Source organism: Mirounga angustirostris, unplaced genomic scaffold (genome assembly GCF_029215605.1).
Source record: "Mirounga angustirostris isolate CCGP_5_RB_7025 unplaced genomic scaffold, mMirAng1.0.hap1 SCAF_14, whole genome shotgun sequence".
In the NCBI taxonomy this organism is placed as follows: Eukaryota; Metazoa; Chordata; class Mammalia; order Carnivora; family Phocidae; genus Mirounga; species Mirounga angustirostris.
Genome location: NW_026991722.1, coordinates 13,405,950 through 13,428,368, shown reverse-complemented (window position 1 = coordinate 13,428,368; position 22,419 = coordinate 13,405,950). Strand labels below are relative to the sequence as shown.

Genomic DNA, 22,419 nt, shown 5'->3' with positions numbered 1-22,419 from the left:
TTAAGCTGTAGCCATGATCAGGTGCTCTTAGTTCAGAGACTTAGAATTCAAGATTCAGCAAGGACCTTCTGGACGCCCAGACTTCCTTCCCTCCCAAAACCGTCCGCAGTGTTTCAGACGTGTACTGTTTGACCAGACGGCTCTTCCTTGCCAGTGAGCGGAAGTCTTTTCCCCATGGCTTCAATCTGTCGATCCGGTTTTGCTCTCTAGTATAACACGGGATAATTCTGTTTGATGGCCTTTGAATATGGACGTTAGCATGATTCCTGTGCCCCCCTCCACCCCTTAGCCATCTGTTTTCAGGAGGAGCATCTCCGGTAGTTCCACGTCCTGCTGTCATGTGGTTCCCAGATCCCTTCTTCAGCTGGTTTATCGATATGCATACTTGAAGATACCAACTGATGAGCCCAGAATATGTGACCATCATTTTCCTTGCTTCACACATTATATCCAAAGTGAATTAGTTATTCATCCATGAGGTCGACGCCAAAATAAAAAGAAGTTTTGTTTTTACCCCCAACTTGTTGATGTATTTTGTTCATAAAATCACTTAGCCTAATGAATCGATCTAGTAGTGACCGCAATAATGCCAATAGGAATAACTGATGTTTTGGTAACTTTCTCTATGTGCCAAGCACACTTCTAGGTGCTTTATAGCAGCCCTGTGAAGTAAGTACTCATTACAACTCTACGAGGTCAGGTTTTACAACAAAAGAGGGAGTAACTCTGGACAAGATACTGTCACATCTCCATTTTGCAGATGAGGGAACTAAGGTATGAAGTATCCAGCCATGCTTTATGCAGGAAGTTCTGCTACCTTGCTCTTTTTTCTTTAGTTGTACTTCCAATGTTTAACAGTGGCCTGAGGGAACAAAACAGACCAAGACTCAATAACTGAAATGTACTGAAAATGTCAAAGAGAAGTACTTCACATACAAGGTTGTCAACAGCATCCAGGCAGCTCAGTGGTAGAAAAAGAGGTGGTTTGTCACACAGTCTGTTGTATGGGGTATGCTGCTAGGGAAGCCACTGTGCACTGCTCGTCCGTCTTCTTAAATGATGACCAAGACATATTTAAGAAATCTGACGTGCTTTCTATGTCATCCAAGGCAGATTAGTATATGTGCTGCCGAAGCGAGCACTCATCCAAGGCAGATTAAATTGATTTTATTGTTGAGAGGACTGCTGTTGTCTAATTCTTCAGAAACTGGTCAAGTATTGCTCTCTCAGGAATCCACCATATATGATTAACCACATCTCTGTATCTGGTCATGTTAATATTATGAAGTTAAGTCATTTTAGTCTGAGTTTTTAGACCAATGTAAATATATAAATATATATACTTATATATATTATTTATATATATTTATATAGTAATATATAAATATATAGTAAAAATATATATATATTTATATATAATATACAGACTTTATATTTATAAAATATATAAAATATATTCATATTTATATATTTATATATATATATGTTAAGAGTTTAGTTTCCATTATATATTTGCTTATCTTGGAAGATCCCAGTATTTGTAACCCAGAGTATTGCATTTCCTATACCTACTCTGAAGAGTTAAGTTCGTCTACCGACTGGTCTGATTTATAATTTCATAAAGTAAGGAATCACGGAATAATTGGAAAAATGTCAATGACCTCTTTATGTCTAACATGCTCGACCTTATATGTTAGATTTGGAACTTAAAATACAAAACAAGTAGCTCGTTTCTAATAGTAGAATCATTTAAGTATACGTTTACATCACTTCTTTCACCAGAAAGCTAGAATTTAAGTGTTTTTTGTGGTTGGCTATCTTTTCCCTTCCCCGTGGTCGGGGAGATGCCACTTTCTCAGGTGGCCACTGTCTAAACGGACTGTTTACACCTAGTTTGCCAATACGGAAATGAGGAAGGAACTCTGAGTTCAGATTTGATCTCCGCCCAAGCTGAGCTCTGTTTTTCTGTTACTCAGAAACACAATGGGGTTTGTGTGTGGGTGGGGGGGACGATAACGGCCGGAGTGACATGGGAGTGATCCTGGGAGGCTGTTGGTGCCATCTCCTCGCAGTTTTTCACTGTTGCTTCTGGCTCCGGGAAAGGTGGTGCCAGGTCTGCATTTCCAGTGGAGGCCATGCAACGAGCTCCCTGGACAAACACCACAGTTCTGTCTGCTCTTGGTGGTGATGTGCAAGTCTCTGCCCAAGTGCCCAGGCGAGGGAGGGGAGTGTGGGTTCTGGGATTGCCACAGGGTTGCTCTGAGCTTTGTGTTCTCTGCTCTGGGTGCTCTCATCACACCATTGTGCGTACCTTCTTGAATTACGGTCGTGTAGGTGTCCATGTCTCAAGAGACCAAGCTTTTGAAGACACACAGTGCCACCTCTCCAGGACCAAGTCTAGTGCCCGGTTCATAGAGGCAAATGATAAACATATGTTGAGAGATTCACTCGTCCCCATCCCCTCCATTCGCCTGGCAAAGAGAGGTCAGGATGCTTAGGTGGAGCTCTTATTCTAAATTTCTCAGTATTGTTTTTTCTATATTGTTATAGCCTGGTGCTTTAACAGGGCTTTAACAACATCGGCACCTTGCTTTGCTCCTATTAGTGTATTTTAATTACTAATTATTAATTATTAATTAGCTCCTATTAATGTATATATTGTAATTAATTTTATACCAAAGTTATCTTCACCTGTTGTTAAACAGATTTTATAAAATTGTAATATTAGTACAGGATCAAGAAAAGAGATGTCATTGCAAAAAGGTCTGGGGTCAATTTAAGGCATTTCCTATATATTTGTGGATTTTTTTTTTAAGAAATGATTGCATGTCATAGAGCGGTGATAATTTGAATTTTATTAAAATTGGAAACTTTGGTTTGATATAAAGTATTATAAAACTATTGATGAGGATGGAGTTGAAAATAAGTTGCTAGAATGCTTAGCTAAAAGATTAATAAACACTCTTCTAAATTTATATTCTCCTCCCTCATGCCTTCCCAAAGCATTTTTAGGGAGTGAGAATTAAAACTAGGTCAGTTAAGAGGTTAAGAATTTTTTACAGAAGTCTAGTAAACTCCCCAGAGACTATCCCTGTAGCCAGGGCATAATTTTCCAAGCCACTGAAAGTTAGGCCAGAGCAATTAATGACTCACTGTGCTGGTGTGCAACAGTCTTTTACTTTACACAAGTAGAATTACTTGTGCTATTTCAGCTGCTTTCACCAAGCCTTTCAGGGTCATTTTGATTGATTTTGAGCATGTTTGGCACATAATAAGGATAAATGCCCCTTCACTAAAGTATAGTGGTAACAACAACAAAGTAAGTCACATGAATGTTTTTCTAAACCTTTCCTTGCTAATAAAAGATGAGGACAGTCCTGTTACAAGGGAAGATGATAATTTCAAAAGCATAGCAAGGATTGGTTAGGACAGGAGAGATGTCTTGGTTTAGAAATGCAACTCAGCTAGATGCATAGCTGAGACCAGTTTTGACATAAGTGCCCTAAAGGCTTGCCAAGAAACAACTGAGGGAAGTGTTGAGCTGAGTAGCCTGTTAGAAATATCTGGAAGCCCAGTAGGTCATCTGAAAAGTTTGTCGTTCATATTACCATTTTTACGTTTACCCTGCAGTGTACTTTTGGGGAAATATTTTGAGGCCCAAATGAACTTCCCCCTCCCCCTCCCAACATGTTTACAAGTAATTTGGAAAAGAAGACAACCTGAGAAGGTCGTTGGAATTCATGTTCACTTTTATGTGTCTTCCAGAATATGTAGGTTCATGGGGGGGAAATCCCATTTAGTTCCCCAACTCTGTGAGCCTTAAAAAAATGTTTTGCTGTTAATCCAGACTAGCGCGGATTTCCCTAGCCACAGTTCCACTGAACCAATCTTCTAACATTTGAATCCCTTCATGTGTAGTTCATGGATGGTCTGTGAGCCTCATAACTAGTGTCGTGTTCTGCCTTTGACTGAGCTTTATCTGTGTACTGCTCAAGGTGGCAAGAACAGTTGCCGGTGCTCTCGTCCTTTTTTTGTGTTATAGGTTTACACTGCGCTCAGCTGTGGTTGTTGGTCAAGGGATGCTTGGTCTGTAGAGCCTCTCCTGATTTTTTTTAAATGAGAAAAGTATTATTTACAGCAGCTTGTTCAATTCATCAGGGCAGGTACCATCTATTCCTCTTTAGTGATGAGGGAACAGAAGGACAGATAGATGAAGTGACTTATCCAGAGCCTCATGGCTTGGAAGTGGTAGAATTGTTTGTACGCCCTGAATATTGTTAAGACTGTGCCCTTTCTCCTGCATGTCAAGTTGCTTGGATCTCAACTTTGTGTCTTCCACTGTCTTGATGTTGGGAGGTGCAATAGAAGTACAGTAGCTTTTACCAAAAGGATTTTGTATTCTCATTGTGAGGTCCTTTAGAGATCCCTTCCTATAACAGATTTGAGGTGATTTCTGCATGTGCCCTTTTCTTTCACTTTCTAAATTTCTATAACCTTTTAAACTTTTCCTGTAACCTTTTAGAATTCAGTGAAGTGCTCACCAAGTGGCATCACCGCTGCCCAGGTAGACAAGCTGTGTAGATAGCAGTGGGCAGAGCCCATGATGTCAAGGAATGGTGCCCCCATGGGGCTTCACCCCTTCCCTGAAGTCTGTTTGTGGTCAGCAGATGCTGTCTGCTTCTCTCGAACATGCCAGACTGTCTTCTGTCACTGCCGTTCCTGAGGCTTAAGCTTCCCCTGGGATAGCATCTGATCATCTTTGCTGTGGTCTAAGGGGTTACGTTATTATTTTATCATGGGAGTTAGAAGTACAGGTCCTCGGGCGCCTGGGTGGCTCAGTTGGTTGGGCGACTGCCTTCAGCTCAGGTCATGATCCTGGAGTCCCGGGATCGAGTTCCGCATCGGGCTCCTGCTCGGCAGGGAGTCTGCTTCTCCTTCTGACCCTCCCCCCTCTCATGTGCTCTCTCTCTCTCATTCTCAAATAAATAAATAAAATCTTTAAAAAAAAAAAAAAAGAAGTACAGGTCCTCGTTCAAACTCAGGTTCTGCTACTGCTCAAACTGGGTGACCATGGGCGTGCTCTGTGACTCTGTTTACCCTTCATCTTTGAAATGAGGGTAAGTCATCACCACACTGAGTTGTTGTGAAGGTTAAGTAGCCTGGCTAGAGCAGTTAGAAGAGGGCCGCCCACAAGTGAAGCACCACCTAAATGTTAGCTGGTATTATTGCTATTCCTACTACTTAAGAAAAAAAAAAAGTAATAAAAGGCTACTTGCTCTGAGGTATAGCCAGGTGGATTTCTGATTTATTTTTATTACTTATTTAGGTCTTTCCTGTGAAGAATCTTAGTTTTAATAGGTGCCATGTATGTGGGTCACAGCTTCTTTGGACAGTCCAGCCGATGGTTTTCTCACATGGGAGTCAAGCAAATCTCTTTGTGGCATATCCCTATGTGCCCAGGCTGGTCTGCGTGGAAGCACTTAAATCCGCCCCCCCCCTTTTTGCAGAGACGGGGTGGAGGGGCAGCTCCTGGTAGCTTTTGTGGTCACCTTGGCAGCTCACTGCCCTGCTGTTGTCCTTTCTGTTCTTGCTGTGCACGGCTCTTGCTTGTTGTCACCTTGTTAATGTGGCTTCTTTCCCCTTGTTTCCAGCAGCAACAGCTTGTGGTCCAGAACGAGGAAAGGAATCAAATACTACTTGACATGTAATCATTATCTGTCAGTTGTCTGAGGAGAGTATTTAGTGTGACGCCTCAGTGGAAATAGGATTTGTCCTCTTCACAGTAGTCTCTGTGTGAAAGCATACGCTAGGTGTGTCAGATGCAAGCTGGTGAGAAAGCAGGGGTTGGAAATTGGTCCAGTGGCCATTCTTCTGACAAGTACTTTTTTCGAGGGTCTCACCAAGTGCTGAGCATATCAGGGTATATCAGTGAACAAAATAGGCAAAAATCCCTGCCCTTATGGAGCTTGCGGTCTAGAGACAGAGATTTTCAGAACCTTTCCATGCTTCCCATTTTGCTCACATTGAAAGCTAGAGTATTTACAGGGACTGAAAAGACCCTGCCGGACCTGCTGCCCATCCCTACACCCTTACCTTTCTGATCTCACTACATACAGTCATTCTCCCCTCCAACATGCCGGGCACATCCCTTTTTAGGGCCTTTACCCTTGCTACTTCCGTGTTCCTCTAGACAAATCCCTTCAGCCAACTTCCTCATGCCCTTCGTGTCTAGATGTCACCTGTTCAGTGGGGCCCACCCTGACCAACCTATTCAAGGAGAACTGACCACTTTTCCAACAATCCTGACCCCCTGTTCCTTGCTCTGTTTTTTCCATAGTATTTGCCAATTTTTAACATATAATTGACTTATGTACGAAGGCAGGGATCTTAATTGTGTTTACTGAAGCATACCAAGGGCTTACCTAGGCCAGTATTGGCATATGGGAGGTATTCAGTAAACGTGTTGAATGACTGAAAATGAAAAGTACTCTGGAAAAAGTTGTGAAGGGAGTATTAGTTTCCCAGTTAACAAAACCTTGGTGACTTTAAAACAACAGAAATGTATGAAGTTCTGGAGGCCAGAAGTCCGAAATCAAGGTGTTGGCAGGACCATACTCCTTTGAAGGCTCTAGGGGAGAATCCATTCCTTGCCTCTATCTGCTTCTGGTGGCTCTAAACATTCTTTGGCTTGTGGTCCGTATTACTTCTGTGTCTGCCCCCATATGGTCACATCGACTTCTCTTCTTCTACCTCAAAACACTGCCTCTCTCTTAAAGGATACATATTTCGTCATATAAAGTCATATTCACTCTTGCCATATAAGATAATATTTATAGATTCCAGGGACTAGGATGTGGAAATCTGTGTTTTTGTCTGCCTCGCCTCCTTTTTTGGGGCCACCGTTCAGCCCACTAGTTAAGGGGATCCCTTTGATGACAGGAGGAATTGTCCCTGGTGTACCACCTAGTAGAACACCGAATTCAAAGAAAGCCAGAAGACTGCTCTCATCCATTTTCTTCTTTAACTGAAATTTTAATTGAAATTACATTTTTCTCCCAAAGTAAACACACATACACATGCACACAGAAGAGCACAAAGGATAATATTACAGTTTCCATGTACTTGTCTTCCCCAGTTGTTAACACATTTCCATAGTTCCTTCCTATCTTCCCATTCTTATTTCCTTTCCCCTCCCGACCCATATAGAAACAATTGCCATCATTAATTTGGTATGTGACCGATGTAGGGTTTATGTGGTTAATAGTTACTGTTCCATAGCTATTTATACATAATATATGGAGTCATGTGTGTTCGTGTTTTCTCTCCTGGCTTCAGAATACATAAATCCCAGAGAAGGCCTCTGGTAGCCCAGCTGGGGTCACATGCCAGTACTTTTGGATCAATCGTGGGTTCAGTGGATGGGGTACTCTGGTTGTTCAGGCCTGGAGTACGTGCCTATCCCTGTCGCCAGAGGGTCAACATGCTTTGTTTGAAGCTCTGTCAAGATCCCAGGATCCTGAAGGATTGCTATAGGAAGATATGGAAAAAGGATTGGGGGTAGACGAAAACACAGATTTCCACTCAAGTTTGAAGTTTGAGCTTGGACATCAGGTCCTTTGGGAAGCCTTCCCTGACTTCTTAGATCATGCACTTACCATGACTGTAATCATTATCATGTAGTACCTAATTTCCCTCTGCTTCTCTTGAGGTGTGCTCACCCAGGGCGGAGACTGTGTCTGCCTTGTTTACTGTTGTACCACAGGGCACCCTTACATGCTCAACGTGTGTGCACCCTCTCTGCCTGTAACAGGTTCCTGTGAGCGTTTGCACCTGCCTTTCAGGCCCATTACATTCCTCATGGCTCTTTTCACATCTTTTAGTGTATATGGATGATTTGGCCCTGTTTGGGATTTTCTTTTTTCCTTCCTTCCTTCCTTCTTTTTTTGTGGACAACAGTTTCTTCTTTTTCTTATTTAATAGTGAAAATTCAGGGAAAGATATAGTTGTTAAAATGCAGACTGAGACTTCTTTTTTTTTTCTTTTTTTAAGATTTTATTTATTTGCTAGAGAGAGGGAGTGCACACGAGCAGGGGGAGCAGCAGGCAGAGGGAGAAGCAGGCTCCCTGCTGAGCGAGGAGCCCAATGTGGGACTCGATCCCAGGACACTGGGATCATGACCTGAGCTGAAGGCAGACGCTTAACCGACTGAGCCACCCAGGCGCCCCTGTAAAGTCTTCTGAGTTGAGCCCTGCCAGGCTGTTTTTACCTCACTCTCCCCTTAGTTCTCAAGTGTGCACAGTAATTTCTTTCTAACCTCAAATATGCCATCAGCAGAATAGGTTTTATGCACATTTACTTCTGAATACCTTTTTAGCATCAAGAGAATTTGGATTTCAGTAGATGTAAGATGTGAATCATCCTATTTGGCAGTAGTAGCAATACTAATAATGGTAGTACTAGCAGTCCCCGTATACTGAATGCTGTTTCTGTGTTGGCTGGTAGATGTCCATGTCACCCTTACACCTGGTACACAGGTGAGAAAACTGCAGCTCGGAGGGCTCAGTGATCTGTTTGTGTCCCCTCAGCTCCTAAGTGGGGGGGTTGGGACATAAAGCTGCACACGGACCCCAGGGTCACACTCCTGAGGACCATGCCCTGCTGCCTCTGTAACTGGGAAAGAGAAAGCTAGAGTTTGGAAATAGAAAAGGACATCATACTGGTCACAGATAAGGAGTGGTGTTCCTGCCATAAAGCTTTGGTAAAGATAAAGAGCACAAGGGAGAATCAATCCAAATCTTAGAACAGTATTACCGTGGCCTCTCTGGGGCAGAGAAGGAGCCAAGGTGTGTGCAAGTGGGGCTGAAGCCACACGCAGAGGCATAAAGTGGCACTGCATGACTTGGAATATTGGAGAAAGCATTTGAGAAATACAGGTCATCCAGTGCTCTTTCTGTCTCTAGCATGCTAGTTGGTCTGTGGCCCCGGGACTCTCGCCACGGTCATAGTCATTCAACCAGGAAGGCTTTGAATATGTGGATAAACATTCATACATAAAATAAATTTTACTTAGAATACTTGCACGAAGCAAAGCCCAATGAATTTATGAGCATCTCATTGAAGCTTTGTGGGACAGACAACCCAAGAAGTTGAGGGCAAGCAGACAGCGGAATCTGATCATATGCTGCCATTACTATTAAAGATGTGTACAAGGCCATCGATACAGCTATTCTTTATTTGTGCTGTTTTAAATCAGTATATACAAGGGCTTTGATAGGTTCTATCTAGACCTTAGTGTCTATCTCCTAACCCTGTAGTTATTCTAGAGTCTTGTATTATTTAGCTCTGAATTCCCTTACCATAAACGTTTTCAGGAACATAACCCCTACGGTTGGAGGAGATTACTGATATCACTGAACCTGATAGGATAATCTGTGCTTTTTGTAACCTGTCTCCTCCGCAGGGTTACTGTAAGTACCTTCCTGGCAGGGACACTGTTTTCTGCTTTTACAGTACTTGACTTGGTTCCATGTTAAGTAAATAGTCTACTGGTTTGTGTTTGGACTCCTAACTAGTGCCACTTGTACAATATGTCTGTGTTCTCAACGGGGTTATTGTGTTTCTATCCATAGAGGGCATCTGTAGGATAAATGGACGGTACTAAAATCAGGCTGGGTTTTATCCCCCTCCAGGTTGCGTCACAACGCATTAGCTCAGTGGACCTCTCGTGTTGTAGCCTGGAGCATCTGCCTGCCAACCTCTTCTACAGCCAAGACCTCACTCATCTCAACTTAAAACAAAACTTCCTAAGGCAGAATCCCTGCCTACCAACTGCCAGGGGGCTCAATGAACTGCAAAGGTGAGCATACAGAAATGGGTAGCCTCTGATTGTTATTTGAATATTCTGACTTAAAAAGCTACAGTGTGTAACCTTTCTCTTTCAGAGGGCAGGGTAATAGGACTTTATGGAAGTGAGGACATTATCAGTTTCATTCTGGAAATTTTTTTAAGGTCCCTGCCTTTGAAACGAATGATTTATGATATTAATTAACTGGACAGATTTGTGTAAGAAGGATATTTCTTTTGAAAACACTTCTGTTCCCTAACTGATCTACAAATGGGTCTGTGAAAAGTTTGTTACTCGGTGTTACTTCTGAACTACTGAGGTTTGGTCAGATTAGATTATTTCTTTTGAAATTTATGAAAAGTCAGTTTCTTCTGTGAAAAGACATTTCCCCACCAGTTTAAGAACTAAGGTTTAAATCCACTAATACCAGGGCATCTGGGTGATTAGTGTGTAGGTTTCAAGAGTCCAATGTTAAAACAGTATGCTTTATAACTGGAGAGAAGGGGCTTTATTTGCGTGTACTTAAAACAGATTTAAGAATTTACTGTATTCATTTCCTCTTTAGAGCAATGATCATTCTTGATTCTGTGGTAAATTAAGCCTCTGATGCTTATATATTTGTTGCAGATATCTGAGACTATAACTGCAAAAGAATGTAACTTTTAAATAATGAATTGTTCACTTGTTCTAAATGACTGATAATGATCCGAGATTAAACTATGGTAACTTACCATTGTGATTATGTGTTCACGTGTTTTAATATCCAAAAAGAAAAACCCAGTAAGTGTTTATTATAAAGTTTGTGCAATGTGTAATTGGAAAAGAGAAGAGTATTCTAATTGTCTTTTCAGACCATTGTGAATAGTCTTCTTTGATGCTATACCAAAACTTGACAAGTGGTCATTTCTTAAATGTTGGTTCCAGTATGGAATCTTAAACCCTGTTGTTAAACTTGAAAAAATTCTTTTACATTAGGTTCTGTTGACCTTTGTTGCACTTTGAATGGGTCCTTGCCCATGCATCACTTTATCTCATTAATTATTGGCCATTTGGGAAATACTAGCTCATTAGAAAATGGAGCTATTCCAGATGTTAATGCACTTTATTGTGCAATTTCAAGACATCACAGTTGTTAATATCACCACTGAGCTCATCAGAAAAATCTTTAAGTATTGGGAAGTTCTCAAGTTCACGGTGGAAACAAGTTTTCCAAAATTTGGTGTTCATTTGGAAGCTTGAAGGCTATCCTTGGCAACAAATACCGTCAGTTGTTTTTCCTGAAATGACCTTCTCACTTCATTGTAGAGAAAATGTCTGCCAAATACCCAAGTCCGAATAGTGAATTTGTCAGTTGTTCTTTCACGTAAAAGTTGCATTCCATGAATTGACTAGTTTGGCTCACAGCTCAAATAATCATACAAGTGTTTTCTTTGAGATAACCATCATACTTTACAGCAAAGGTGCTTTTATCCACAGATATAGAGGGCCAATCAGGAAACTCTGAAAGAACTAAATAATAAGCAGTGTAGGACGTTCAAACTCTTGGTATCATACTCTTGAATCCTAAGACACCAGCAAAGGGACATCAGAATTCATTCAAACCAATGCTCCCATTTTAGAGATGAGGTGGATGGAGAAGGTAAATGTCAGTTTCAGATTGATGGTTACCTGTTGTGAGGCAGTTAGGGGCATAGGATTAGGGAATGGTCCGAGGAGGGTTTCAGCTATATCCATATGTTTATTTCTTTAAAAATAGAAGCAAATATGAAAAAATTAGACGCAAATATGACAAAAATGTTAATATTTGAAAAAGCTGAAGAGTGGTTGTTTGGATGATCATTATCTTTTGTATTTTTCTATTTGCATGTTTCATAATAATTTCAAAATTTAAAACCTAAACACAAAGAAAATCAAAGTGCTTCTAATTCCATAAGGGAATAGGATGCTCCCAAAGAGCCAGCCAGCATTTCTGGACTAAACAAATAAATACCCAGGTGAAAGGGTATTTGGGGCATTGCCCTGCTTATTATTTAATTCTTTCAGAGTTTCCTGATTGGCCCTCTATATCTGTGGATTCTACGTCTATAAATTTCTTTTCGACCCTTCCCCCCCTTCTCCTGTGCTCCCCCTTCCTCAGCACACGGCCCGTCCCGCAGCTGTCCGAGGAAGCGCTTCTCCGCTCTCCCGCGGACAGCGTGGGGACAGCACAGGGACAGCACAGGGACAACGCAGGGAGCTCTGCAGAGCGGCTGCTGCCCTGTCATTTTCCCACTGCAGTTCGCCCTCGCTAGTCTTCTCGCCTGCAGTTTCCTACATTCCTTGCTTTCGTTTCGTAGTTTAAAAATTTAAACCTTTTCCCCAAGTAACATCCTATGTAGATTTTTTTAAATCTTAACAAACAACAAGACTTATAATAAGAAATATGTGCCGGGAACTCCCACCCATCCTTACACCCCAGGCCTCCTCCCCAGGCAACCACTTTTGAGTCTTTTGGCTCTTTTATGCAGTTTTCCTGCATCTTCCGAAGTACTCTTTATATACTGCTGTTTTAACGTTTTTTTGTTCTTGGACATTCTATGTTGATTTATTACTGTGGAAGGTGAAGATGTAGCTCTCTTACCTTGCCTCCCCGCATGCGCACACCGCTGCCTCTGCCATCCGCTCGGGGTAAGGCCAGCTGTCCGTTTTGGAGCAGGGAGCTGTGGCCCACAGCCAAGGCGCTTTAAAGGCAGTGACTACATTTCCTTTCCTGTGTTGGCTGGAGCCTCTCACATGCGTACTTTTTTTCTCTAGGGTTTCTAAGTTTTCTGACAGAACTCTGACATTCTGACACCTTTTTCTTGGACACTTCTTTCGTCCTGGAGTCAGGGCAGCAACCTGCTCCGTGTGCACAGCTGGTGTCCTGGGATGACCTTCCGTCATTTTCCTGGTAGTTCTCGTCTCCCCCGTGTTGGACCCATAGTTTGCTGACAGCTGGTAACTTGAAGAAAGACTTGGTTTACTCCCTGTTTTTAATGGAATATCTTCCTGAGAAAGGAGACACGGGAGACCAATTTATTAGACACTTTACATGTCTGAAAATACTTTTCTCTCCCACTTGAATGGTAACCTGGCTGGCTTCTAGGTAGGAAAACGGGGTGTCCTGAGAATTTTGACGCCGGTGCACCATTATCTTCTAGTTTCTAGAGTTGCTATCAAAAAGTGTTATGCTATCCTGATTCCTCTCTTTACAGGTGACCTTTTCCCCCCTTTTGTTTGCTTGTTTGTTTTGTTTTGGTTTGGTTTAAACCTCCAAAAGATTTTAGGATCTTCCTTTTATGGCATTCTATTAATTTCAGCCACTATGATGAACACTTGATCTAAAAAAATTATGTCCTTTAGTTCTGGAAAACTTTCCCATTATGTTTTTTTGATCATTTTCTCCCTGACCTTGGTTTTCTCTTTTCTTCCTCTGAATTCCTGGGAGTTTGGTGAGACCTCCTTGTTTCTCCTCTAATTCGCTAATTTTCCTAGCTCTTTGCTTTAATGTCCTATTTGACAGGTGTCCTCTATCTTAACCCTTCTGAAATTCTGCTGTCTTTATTTTTCAAGAGCTCTTTCTTATTTGTTTTTAATTTGTGTACATTTTAATAGCATTCTCTTCTGTTTTTTCTCTTCTGTTTCTGAGGACATTAAAGTTATTTATTTATTCATTTCCTTCTTGCACTGTCAGTTTCTTTTTTTCCTGTTTGTGTAGGTGTCTGAGTTTTTGTGTTAGAAACGTAACTATTTGGGGGCGCCTGGGTGGCTCAGTCGTTAAGCGTCTGCCTTTGGCTCAGGTCATGATCCCAGGGTCCTGGGATCAAGCCCCACATCGGGCTCCCTGCTCTGAGGGAACCCTGCTTCTCCCTCTCCCACTCCCAGGCTTGTGTTCTCTCTCTCACTGTCTCTCTCTGTCAGATAAATAAATAAAAATCTAACAAAAAAAAAGTAACTATTTGGTGATCCTTTGCTCTCTGTTCCTATTTAATGGTGAGTCACTGAAAAGTGAGTTGGCTACTGAGATACGTGGGCAGGGCTTCTCCACCATACAGCTGCTCTGCCATGGCTATCGGGGGTGAGCTTGTGGTTTCATTGGGGAACTTCCAAAGACAGTATCTGTGGATCTTTTCCCTGAGGCATGTCAGTTTTACTTGAGAGGAATCCTGTGGTCTTCTGTGTGGGCAGTGCATGCCAAGATTCGGGAAGCAGAGTGAGGAAGAGAGCTGGAATCTCAAGGTTAGAGTGTGGGTTTTTAATTTATCCCTGTTTTCAGAACAGTGTTTTCTACTGGGCCTGATGTCTTTGAGCCAGAGACTCTCCAGTTCAGGTTCTTCCAGGGAATAAGCTGTGTTCTGCTGGAATTGGGGAGAGGATCTGGGGTCTTAACTCTTCCTTGTGTAACCTCATGAAGTCTTCTTGTAGAAGTATAACAAAATCATAGAAAAGGCACAAGTATGAGTCTACAATTCGGTGGGTTTCCACAGAGTAAACACATCCATGTAACCAGTACCTATATTGAGAAATAGAATATTACTAGCACCCCAGAAGCCTTCCTGTGCCCCTCCTCTAATTACAGATTAGATTAAAAATAATCACTATCTTGACTTTTAACACCATAAATGAGTTTTGCCTGTTTTCGTACTTGCTATAAATGGGTAGTATATAGTGGTGTCCAGCTTCTTTCATTTACGTTTTTTTTAGAAAAGCGAACAAAGCATATGAAGTTACATATGATTAGTTTGTTCTTTGTAGTGTGCAGGATAAAGCCATGTCTTTTACTTAAGGTAGAAGATTTTTCAGTTTTACGCTGCAGCAAAGGTTTCTGTTGCTTTCTGTTGCTTTATGCCTAGGGGAGATAGACCGAGGGGACTTGGTGTGTGTGGGGGGGGTTGGTCTGAGCACCTGCTAAAGCTGCTGTTGTGTTACCCTTTAGAAAACAAATGGGCTTTAAACCAATTTTTTTTCCTACCACATACTACTACCCCCTTGTCCAAGAAATATTTTATTGCAAAGTTCTCAAAGTAATAAATTTGTAAGTCTAGTATAATACACATACACACACACTTAGTGCTAGGAAATGAAATTATAATATAGATTTTTAAACTCATATACTCCAAAAAGCATTAATGTAGCTTTTATATACTGATACAATTAATATGGTAGATTTGAGATATGCCATATATTTAGTTGCTTATTTTTATTTGTGCATTTAAGGAATTTGTGCTAATTCTAGTGCATGTTTCACAGTGAATATGTTAGAGAGAGGTACCAGAGGGGAACTTACTGTGTTTTTACCTAAGTCTCAAGGAATGAATTTTTAGATTACAAAATTAGTTAGGGCAGATATCCAGGGAGTAACTTTAAGTATAGTGCGTTTAAAACAGGTAGGAGTTCAGTGACTTTCTCTCTTAACCACATATCGCCTTAATTTTTCTCCTATTGGAAATTCTTTAAATAAATGAGCTGTTTTCACAGAACATTTACGTTGGTATTTCCAGCCGCATTCTAAATCTGGAAAGATGGCATGCTGATGTACACACATAGGCCAGCAGTTTCAGAGGGAAAACATTGTTCTTGGAACGACCACTGTTTGTTTTTCCTTTATTGGCATTGGAACTCTTCAAGTTAGTTTTCAAAATATAGAGGAGAGGCAAAATCAGAGTAATTTTTGGTAGTTTAATGGTTTCTTTCCTGATTATGTGTGTCACTATTAATTATAATGTATTATTTACCTCTATTTTATTAATAGAACTTCACTTACATTAGCTACATTTTCATTTAGATGACCCAGATGGTATTAGTACTAAGATTATTATTATTTGCAATGGAGAATTTTTTAAAATTATGATACATTTCAAGTCAGGAAACGACAGATGTTGGCGGGGATGCGGAGAAAGGGGAACCCTCCTACACTGTTGGTGGGAATGCAAGCTGGTGCAGCCACTCTGGAAAACAGTATGGAGGTTCCTCAAAAAGTTGAAAATAGAGCTACCATATGATCCAGCAATTGCACTACTGGATATTTACCCCAAAGATACAAAAGTAGGGATCCGAAAGGGTACGTGCACCCCGATGTTTATAGCAGCAATGTCCACAATAGCCAAACTGTGGAAAGAGCCAAGATGTCCATTGACAGATGAATGGATAAAGTAGATGTGGTATATATATACAATGGAATATTATGCAGCCATCAAAAGGAATGAGATCTTGCCATTTGCAACGACGTGGATGGAACTGGAGGGTATTATGTTGAGCGAAATAAGTCAAACAGAGAAAGACATGTATCATATGACCTCACTGATATGAGGAATTCTTTTTTTTTTTTTTAAGAGTTTATTTATTTATTTGAGACAGAGAGAATGGGAGACAGAGAGCGTGAGAGGGAGGAGGGTCAGAGGGAGAAGCAGACTCCCTGCCGAGCAGGGAGCCCGATGCGGGACTCGATCCTGGGACTCCAGGATCATGACCTGAGCCGAAGGCAGTCACTTAACCAACTGAGCCACGCAGGCGCCCCATATGAGGAATTCTTAATCGCAGGAAACAAACTGAGGGTTGCTGGAGTGGGGGGTGGGGTGGGAGGGATGGAGTGACTGGGTGATAGACACTGGGGAGGGTATGTGCTCTGGTAAGCACTGTGAATTGTGCAAGGCTATTGAATCTCAGATCTGTACCTCTGAAACAAATAATGCAATATATGTTAAGAAAAAAAAAAAAAGAAGAAGAAGGTAGCAGGAGGGGAAGAATGAAGGGGGGGGAATCGGAGGGGTAGACGAACCATGAGAGACGATGGACTCTGAAAAACAAACAGGGTTCTAGAGGGGGGCGGGTGGGAGGATGGGTTAGCCTCGTGATGGGTATTGAGGAGGGCACATTCTGCATGGAGCACTGGGTGTTATGCACAAACAATGAATCATGGAACACTTCATCTAAAACTAATGATGTAATGTATGGGGATTAACATAAGAATAAAAAAATAAAAAATTATAATACGTTTCTTTGTAAAGTCAATGGAGAGGACAACTTCTTTTACTGTTTTAAATTCGAGGAATATAACTTTCCTTACCATGTCTTAAGTTTATTGTTTTTAATACTGTAGTGAAGCGGTATGAACTTATTTATACAAAATTATGTTAGTGTTCAAACATTTTACTGTACTGATACATTTAGCTCTTTTAAAATTACCATTAAAGTTTCACGGGTAGTAATATTGCATTGAAGGCTCTAGAGTTTGTAAGGTATGACAGATCAGAGAGTTCTTTTATGGTGATAGCCAGTGCAGTGTTTACAAAGAGCTGTGTGGAAAGCAAACTCAAAAGCAGAGTTTGATAGTAGTAATTTGTATGCGCGTGTTTCTGTAGCTTTGTCCATGGTACTTGGAAAGTTTGCCACTACATTTGAACTTAAATGTCCTCATCTTAGATAATTTTAATTTATTAATCACTTCTGCCTGTCACTTTTATAGGTGAGCCTGTTTTAATATTTGACAAATGGATAATTAAAACACTTCAATTGCTTAATTCTATATGTGAGAAATTAGACAAATTATGTAATAATTACTCTCATAAATACAAAATGATTATGTTTCAGTTGTGTTGATGGCTGGTGATTATCTATTACTTCCATCCATTAATAAGGGAAGTGAATCTGATTCCCAGCTCTTGCTATTTGTAGGTGAGCTGGTATAGAGAAACAAAGTTAGCAGAGCTAGAGGGTCCCAGCAAGTTCTAGGAATGGAGCTGATTTTTTTATAGGAGGATTATTAACTTTAACTTCAATAGAAGTTGGCATTTCAAATTATTTGGTAAATCATGTATGTCTGCAAAATTATTAATGTGCTTTTTACCATACGTGATCCTGAAATGCCCCCCCCCCCCCAAAAAAAGTCCCCTCAGATTTACCACCATCAGCCTTTTTTTTTTTAAACATTCTTCTTTGGATACTGAATTTTGTTGTTGTTTTGTTACTGTGCCCCTCATAGTTTCACAATATTTAATGCAATAGGTAAAAAAGAGCCTGCTTTCGTGAAGATGTAATGCCTAGGAATAGCTGTATTGCTTCAACTTGTAAACATTTGTTGCATTTAATTTTTGCCTGAGTGACTTTCAGCATAGGTACCGTAAGGAAAGAGTTGACTTCAGCCTGTCACCTGTTTGTTTTGTTTTGTTTTTTACTGTTTTCTGTATTTATCTTGTTTGCTTTGAATTCTTAGGGAGCAGGGATCTGTTCTTCCTCAGAGGGAGGACCCACTACCAGGGGGGCCATTACATACATACTTGGTAAAGGAATGAATTTGTGAGCGAATAGTGGTGGGAATCGTCTTGATTCCTTCAACACTATGTTAAGTATACCCCACTTCTTTGCAAAAGGTATTTGTAGCCACCTGTGGAAGGAAGGGAGACTGGTAATTTATCATTATGTTTCTCTTTGGTTGAAGGTAAGATGAGAGAGCCTGCATGGTGAGGTGATTCAGAGAAGATTACTAAGAAAGGGATTTGTAGTTGGAAAAGGAAGCATTAGATTTTAAATGGACAGTATGATATTGGACTTACCTAAAAAAAAATTTTTTTTTACAAGTCTATTCACCATTCTCTAAACATACTTCACATTTCACCTTGAAAGGAATGTGCCTGTCCTGCTTTTCACCCACCAGACCTGGGCTCAACCCAGTGAATCCTCCTCCCCTTCAAAGCACATTTGTAATGACCTTTGTTTCTTGAAGCTTTTCGTTATTTCCCATTTCCATGTGACCTTTTCGTTTTCTGAATTGTTAGCTTTCTCTCTACTTAGTGCATTTACCAAGTATACCTTTTATAATAAACATGTGAAAACTTCAAACATCATCATCTATATGAAGTCCTTGAGAACAGAGATGGAGTTTCCTTATATTTGTCTTCCCTCTCTGCTGCCCACCCCCCATATTTAGACACGGGATATTGTGTGTGTGTGTGTGTGTATGTGTATGGCAATATTTGTTGAATTGTTAGTTTTCCCACAACCAAGGATAATCAAAGAAATGTGATCCTAAAACTTTCAGAAAAGAGCATCCAAAAAATGCTTTGAACAGTAGCACCATTTGGTGTATTTAGTGCTTGAGGTGACTATTTTAAGGGGACATTAGTCCTTTAGAATGATTGTAGATCAATCATGTTACATTATATAGCCTCTGGAGATCAATTTCAAGAAACTTAGGAGTAAGCTTGTCATTATGTTTTATAGGCTATGGTATAAAATGGGTATAATGTAACCTAAAATATGATGAAGATTACAATTACCTTTGGGTCAAGGAGAGCGTGAATTAAAGACTTGGAGGAAAGAAGTGATTTGATCTTTGTTTAAATGTGAAATGTGTTTTAGCCAAAAAGAATACGAGGGATGGGGGTGGGGGTGAAGCAGGGATTTTTCAAATGGGAGAACAGTGGGGAGAAGGAATGAAGTTGAGTTGGGTGTGCAAGTGTGTGGGTGGAGTAGAATGAAAGCCATGAAAAAATGAGCATTGAGAAACTCATAATTATGCCTGGAATTTATCAAGTACCTTCTTCTTAGAAAGCTCAATTTTCTACATTTTTAATCCCCATGGAGTGGAAAACAAACGACCTTATTTACTACGTTTTTGGGGGGGATCTTGGCATTCCAGAGCTACAAAGTTATTCATGTTAATTTTTTACCCATACCAAAAGTTCACATTTCCAGGTTTTTAAAGAAAAAGATTTTAATATTTTGTTTTTATCAGTAATTTCTGAAAACTCAACTTTTAATGGGAATAGTAATGATTCATTAACAGTAGGATCAGGAGCAGCATGCTAAAATATTTTTGCAGCTCATTTTCCAGACTTAGAACTGCAGTACTTAGCCCAGTTTCAGCTTCTTTGAAAATGCTGTGTGATATAAAAAAATATTACAAGTGAACAAGAGCTAAGTGCTGCAGAAAGGGTATGGCCAATGTGTTAAAGAACACTTAGCACAAGTGCTGCTCAGGGATGAATAACCTTGGGAAGGAATTTCCACTACTGGGGTTTGGTGAGGCTTGCCAAGTGTGTAAGGAATTTCATAGACTGGGTGGAATGCCCTTCTTTCAGTTAACTCTTCCCAATACTGGAAGTTCCTTTATTATACAGCTTTGCTTTTCAGATGGAATTTTGATCCTCTTGGGAAGCTTTCCATTTCACACGTTTCCCATTTTCCTTCCCTGATCAAAGGAAAGCCTTTACTTGGTGCTTGGGGCGCTGAGATTGTGTAGCCTTTGGTCCTCCCCTCCCCCTGGTGTGGGCTCCCGACCTCATTTCTGAAAATAATAGCTGATTTTCTTCTTCCCTCACATTGTGCACGAAGAGGGAGCTCAGAAAGAAACAAAAGATTTCTTTATCAGCCAGACTGTACTAAATTACAGTCTGCCCTATTGACTTCCTTGGGATCCTTTAAGATGTTTAACTTTTTTTTCCCACTTAAATGAAAAGAAAGGAGGGATCTTCAGAAGCCTTGGCTTGATTCCAGTGAGGGTATTGTATTCTGGCCAATTCTATTCTTCCATTTGTTCTTGTTGAGCTCTTTGCTGTACTCTCCAAGCTTTAACTTAACTGCAAGCGGTTAATGTGGCACATAGTATTTGTAGGTATTTGTTATTCTGAGTGGTAACCAGCTTTTCACTCTGCATATAGCTCTTAGGGGACAGTGATAAAAGCATGCAGGGAGAGGCCAACCGATGATGCTTATTTTGTGGTTTTTAATGGTGAAGTGTTGTCACGACTTGGGACCATGATTACTGTTGTTCCTGATGACTTCTGAAAACAGCCCTTTGGTCGCCAGTACAAGAATACTGAGGGCAACCCAGGAATGCTCCTTTCTCCCTCTCTCTTCTGCCTCCGGTCAAACAGCGTCAGCTCACTCTGGAGCTCCTTCTGACCAGACACATGTGCCACTTTTGAAAACGAAAAATCCCTGAGAGTTGTTATTCCTAAGAGTGCCTGTAGTTCCGGTGTCATTCACCATGCTCTCCATAGTAACAGAGCTGTGACTGGGAGGAGTCACGCACCTGCTGTCATTTCCCACGGTGGGTTAGGATGGTGGTGCCAGTGCTGGAAGGACATTCCACAGTGGCTTCTCTAAAGGAGGGCACACCCATCCCTCCCGGGTGATGTCTTTGGGACGTGTAATTAACAAGAGAACCTTAGAGAAAGTCTGACTTTCCACATAGTTTTCTCTCTTTCCAATTGTAAGATTTCTGCCAGAATGCACCTTTCACCCCAGGTAGACAGGTAGGGGTATGCGTGTATGTATGCGTGTGTGTGTACATGTGTGTGTGTAGTGGAAGCACATCAAGGTAAGCAGAGATGTTCCATGATTTGCATGATACACATAAAGCCATGTATCCTTGCATAGACTGTTTTACTTCTTATTCAAATTTTTTCATAGGTAAATAGCAGTGTCTTCATCTGGAATTTGAGGGACTCTGTGCTTAGTATTTACTCGCCCTTTGCGACCACAGTTCTTTCAGCTTAATGCTATCATTTGCTTAATTTTCCCAAGTATACCCTGTAGTTTTTGCCCTCCAAATCAGTGTTTCTCAAAATACGATTTATGAAATGCCTACATCAGGATCACATGGGGAATTCACAGAACACCTTTTTTCCTGCCATCCCTGCGGAGTCAGAACCTCTGGTGATGAGACCCAGGAAACTGCATTTTTAACAACGCGTGCTAAATTTGAGAAACCGTCCTGCCACCCTGTTCTCCTTGAATGTCCTCTCTTCCAATCCCCATCTCCTCATCCATTAAACTCTTGTTTGTGTCCCTTCCATCAAAGTGAGTTTTCTTTTCTGTGAGTACTCATGATTTTTTTTCCCAGTAAGTTTCATCTTGTGCTTTGTATTAGAGCAGCTTTACTCCCAAACTATTTTTAAAATCCTGGAGGGTGAAAACCATATGTAACTCACATTTGTATGCTTCACACACCTGTGTGCATAATAAGAACTCAGACAATGTTTACTGAATGGATGGTTGTTCAGACTTTTATTGTATCTAGTAAACTTTTGGGTATTGGATTTTTTCTGTTAACTACCAGATATGCTTGGTTTATTTGTGATGTGAGCTTAAGCTACTCATGTCTAAGCACGTTTTCATGATATAATCATTCTCTCTGACCTTAGCTTACGTTCACTTTCTCCTTTGATAATCTGATATCTTTGATAGAGCGGTTATCTGGTTTTCATTTTTATATATCTTTATATGACTCAACTGGGATTTTATCCAAATATACTTTATGGATCTTCTCTTTTTCTTTCCTCTGAGAAGAGGAGTGGAAATAGTGATCTGTTCTCTGCTTTTTATATTTTTGTTCTTTGTCCTAGTAGTATGGTGGTTAATATTAAACATCTCTTGAATGATGTTGCAATTGAATTGGCTGTGGGCAGAACTGTTGGTAAGAAAATGAGAAAAGGTAGTCATGGATAAATTGAATAAAGAAACCATTTCATAGGAAAATATGTTTAACTGTGACATAGTAACATACCTCTTGTTTATCTTTTCGATCATTATATTGCCAGTTTATAAAAGAATCA

At 40.6% G+C, this 22,419-nt stretch overlaps 1 protein-coding gene across 2 annotated transcripts in view; it reads left to right on the top strand.

Moving 5' to 3' along the window:
* Nucleotides 1-22,419, top strand: part of PHLPP1 (PH domain and leucine rich repeat protein phosphatase 1) — a 222,773-nt gene that overhangs the window by 130,701 nt on the left and 69,653 nt on the right. For both annotated transcript variants that reach the window (XM_064578772.1, XM_045886594.3), the window contains exon 4: nt 9,690-9,856. In XM_064578772.1, coding sequence (XP_064434842.1) covers nt 9,690-9,856 — 167 coding nt within the window. The remainder of the gene's footprint in view (nt 1-9,689; nt 9,857-22,419) is intronic.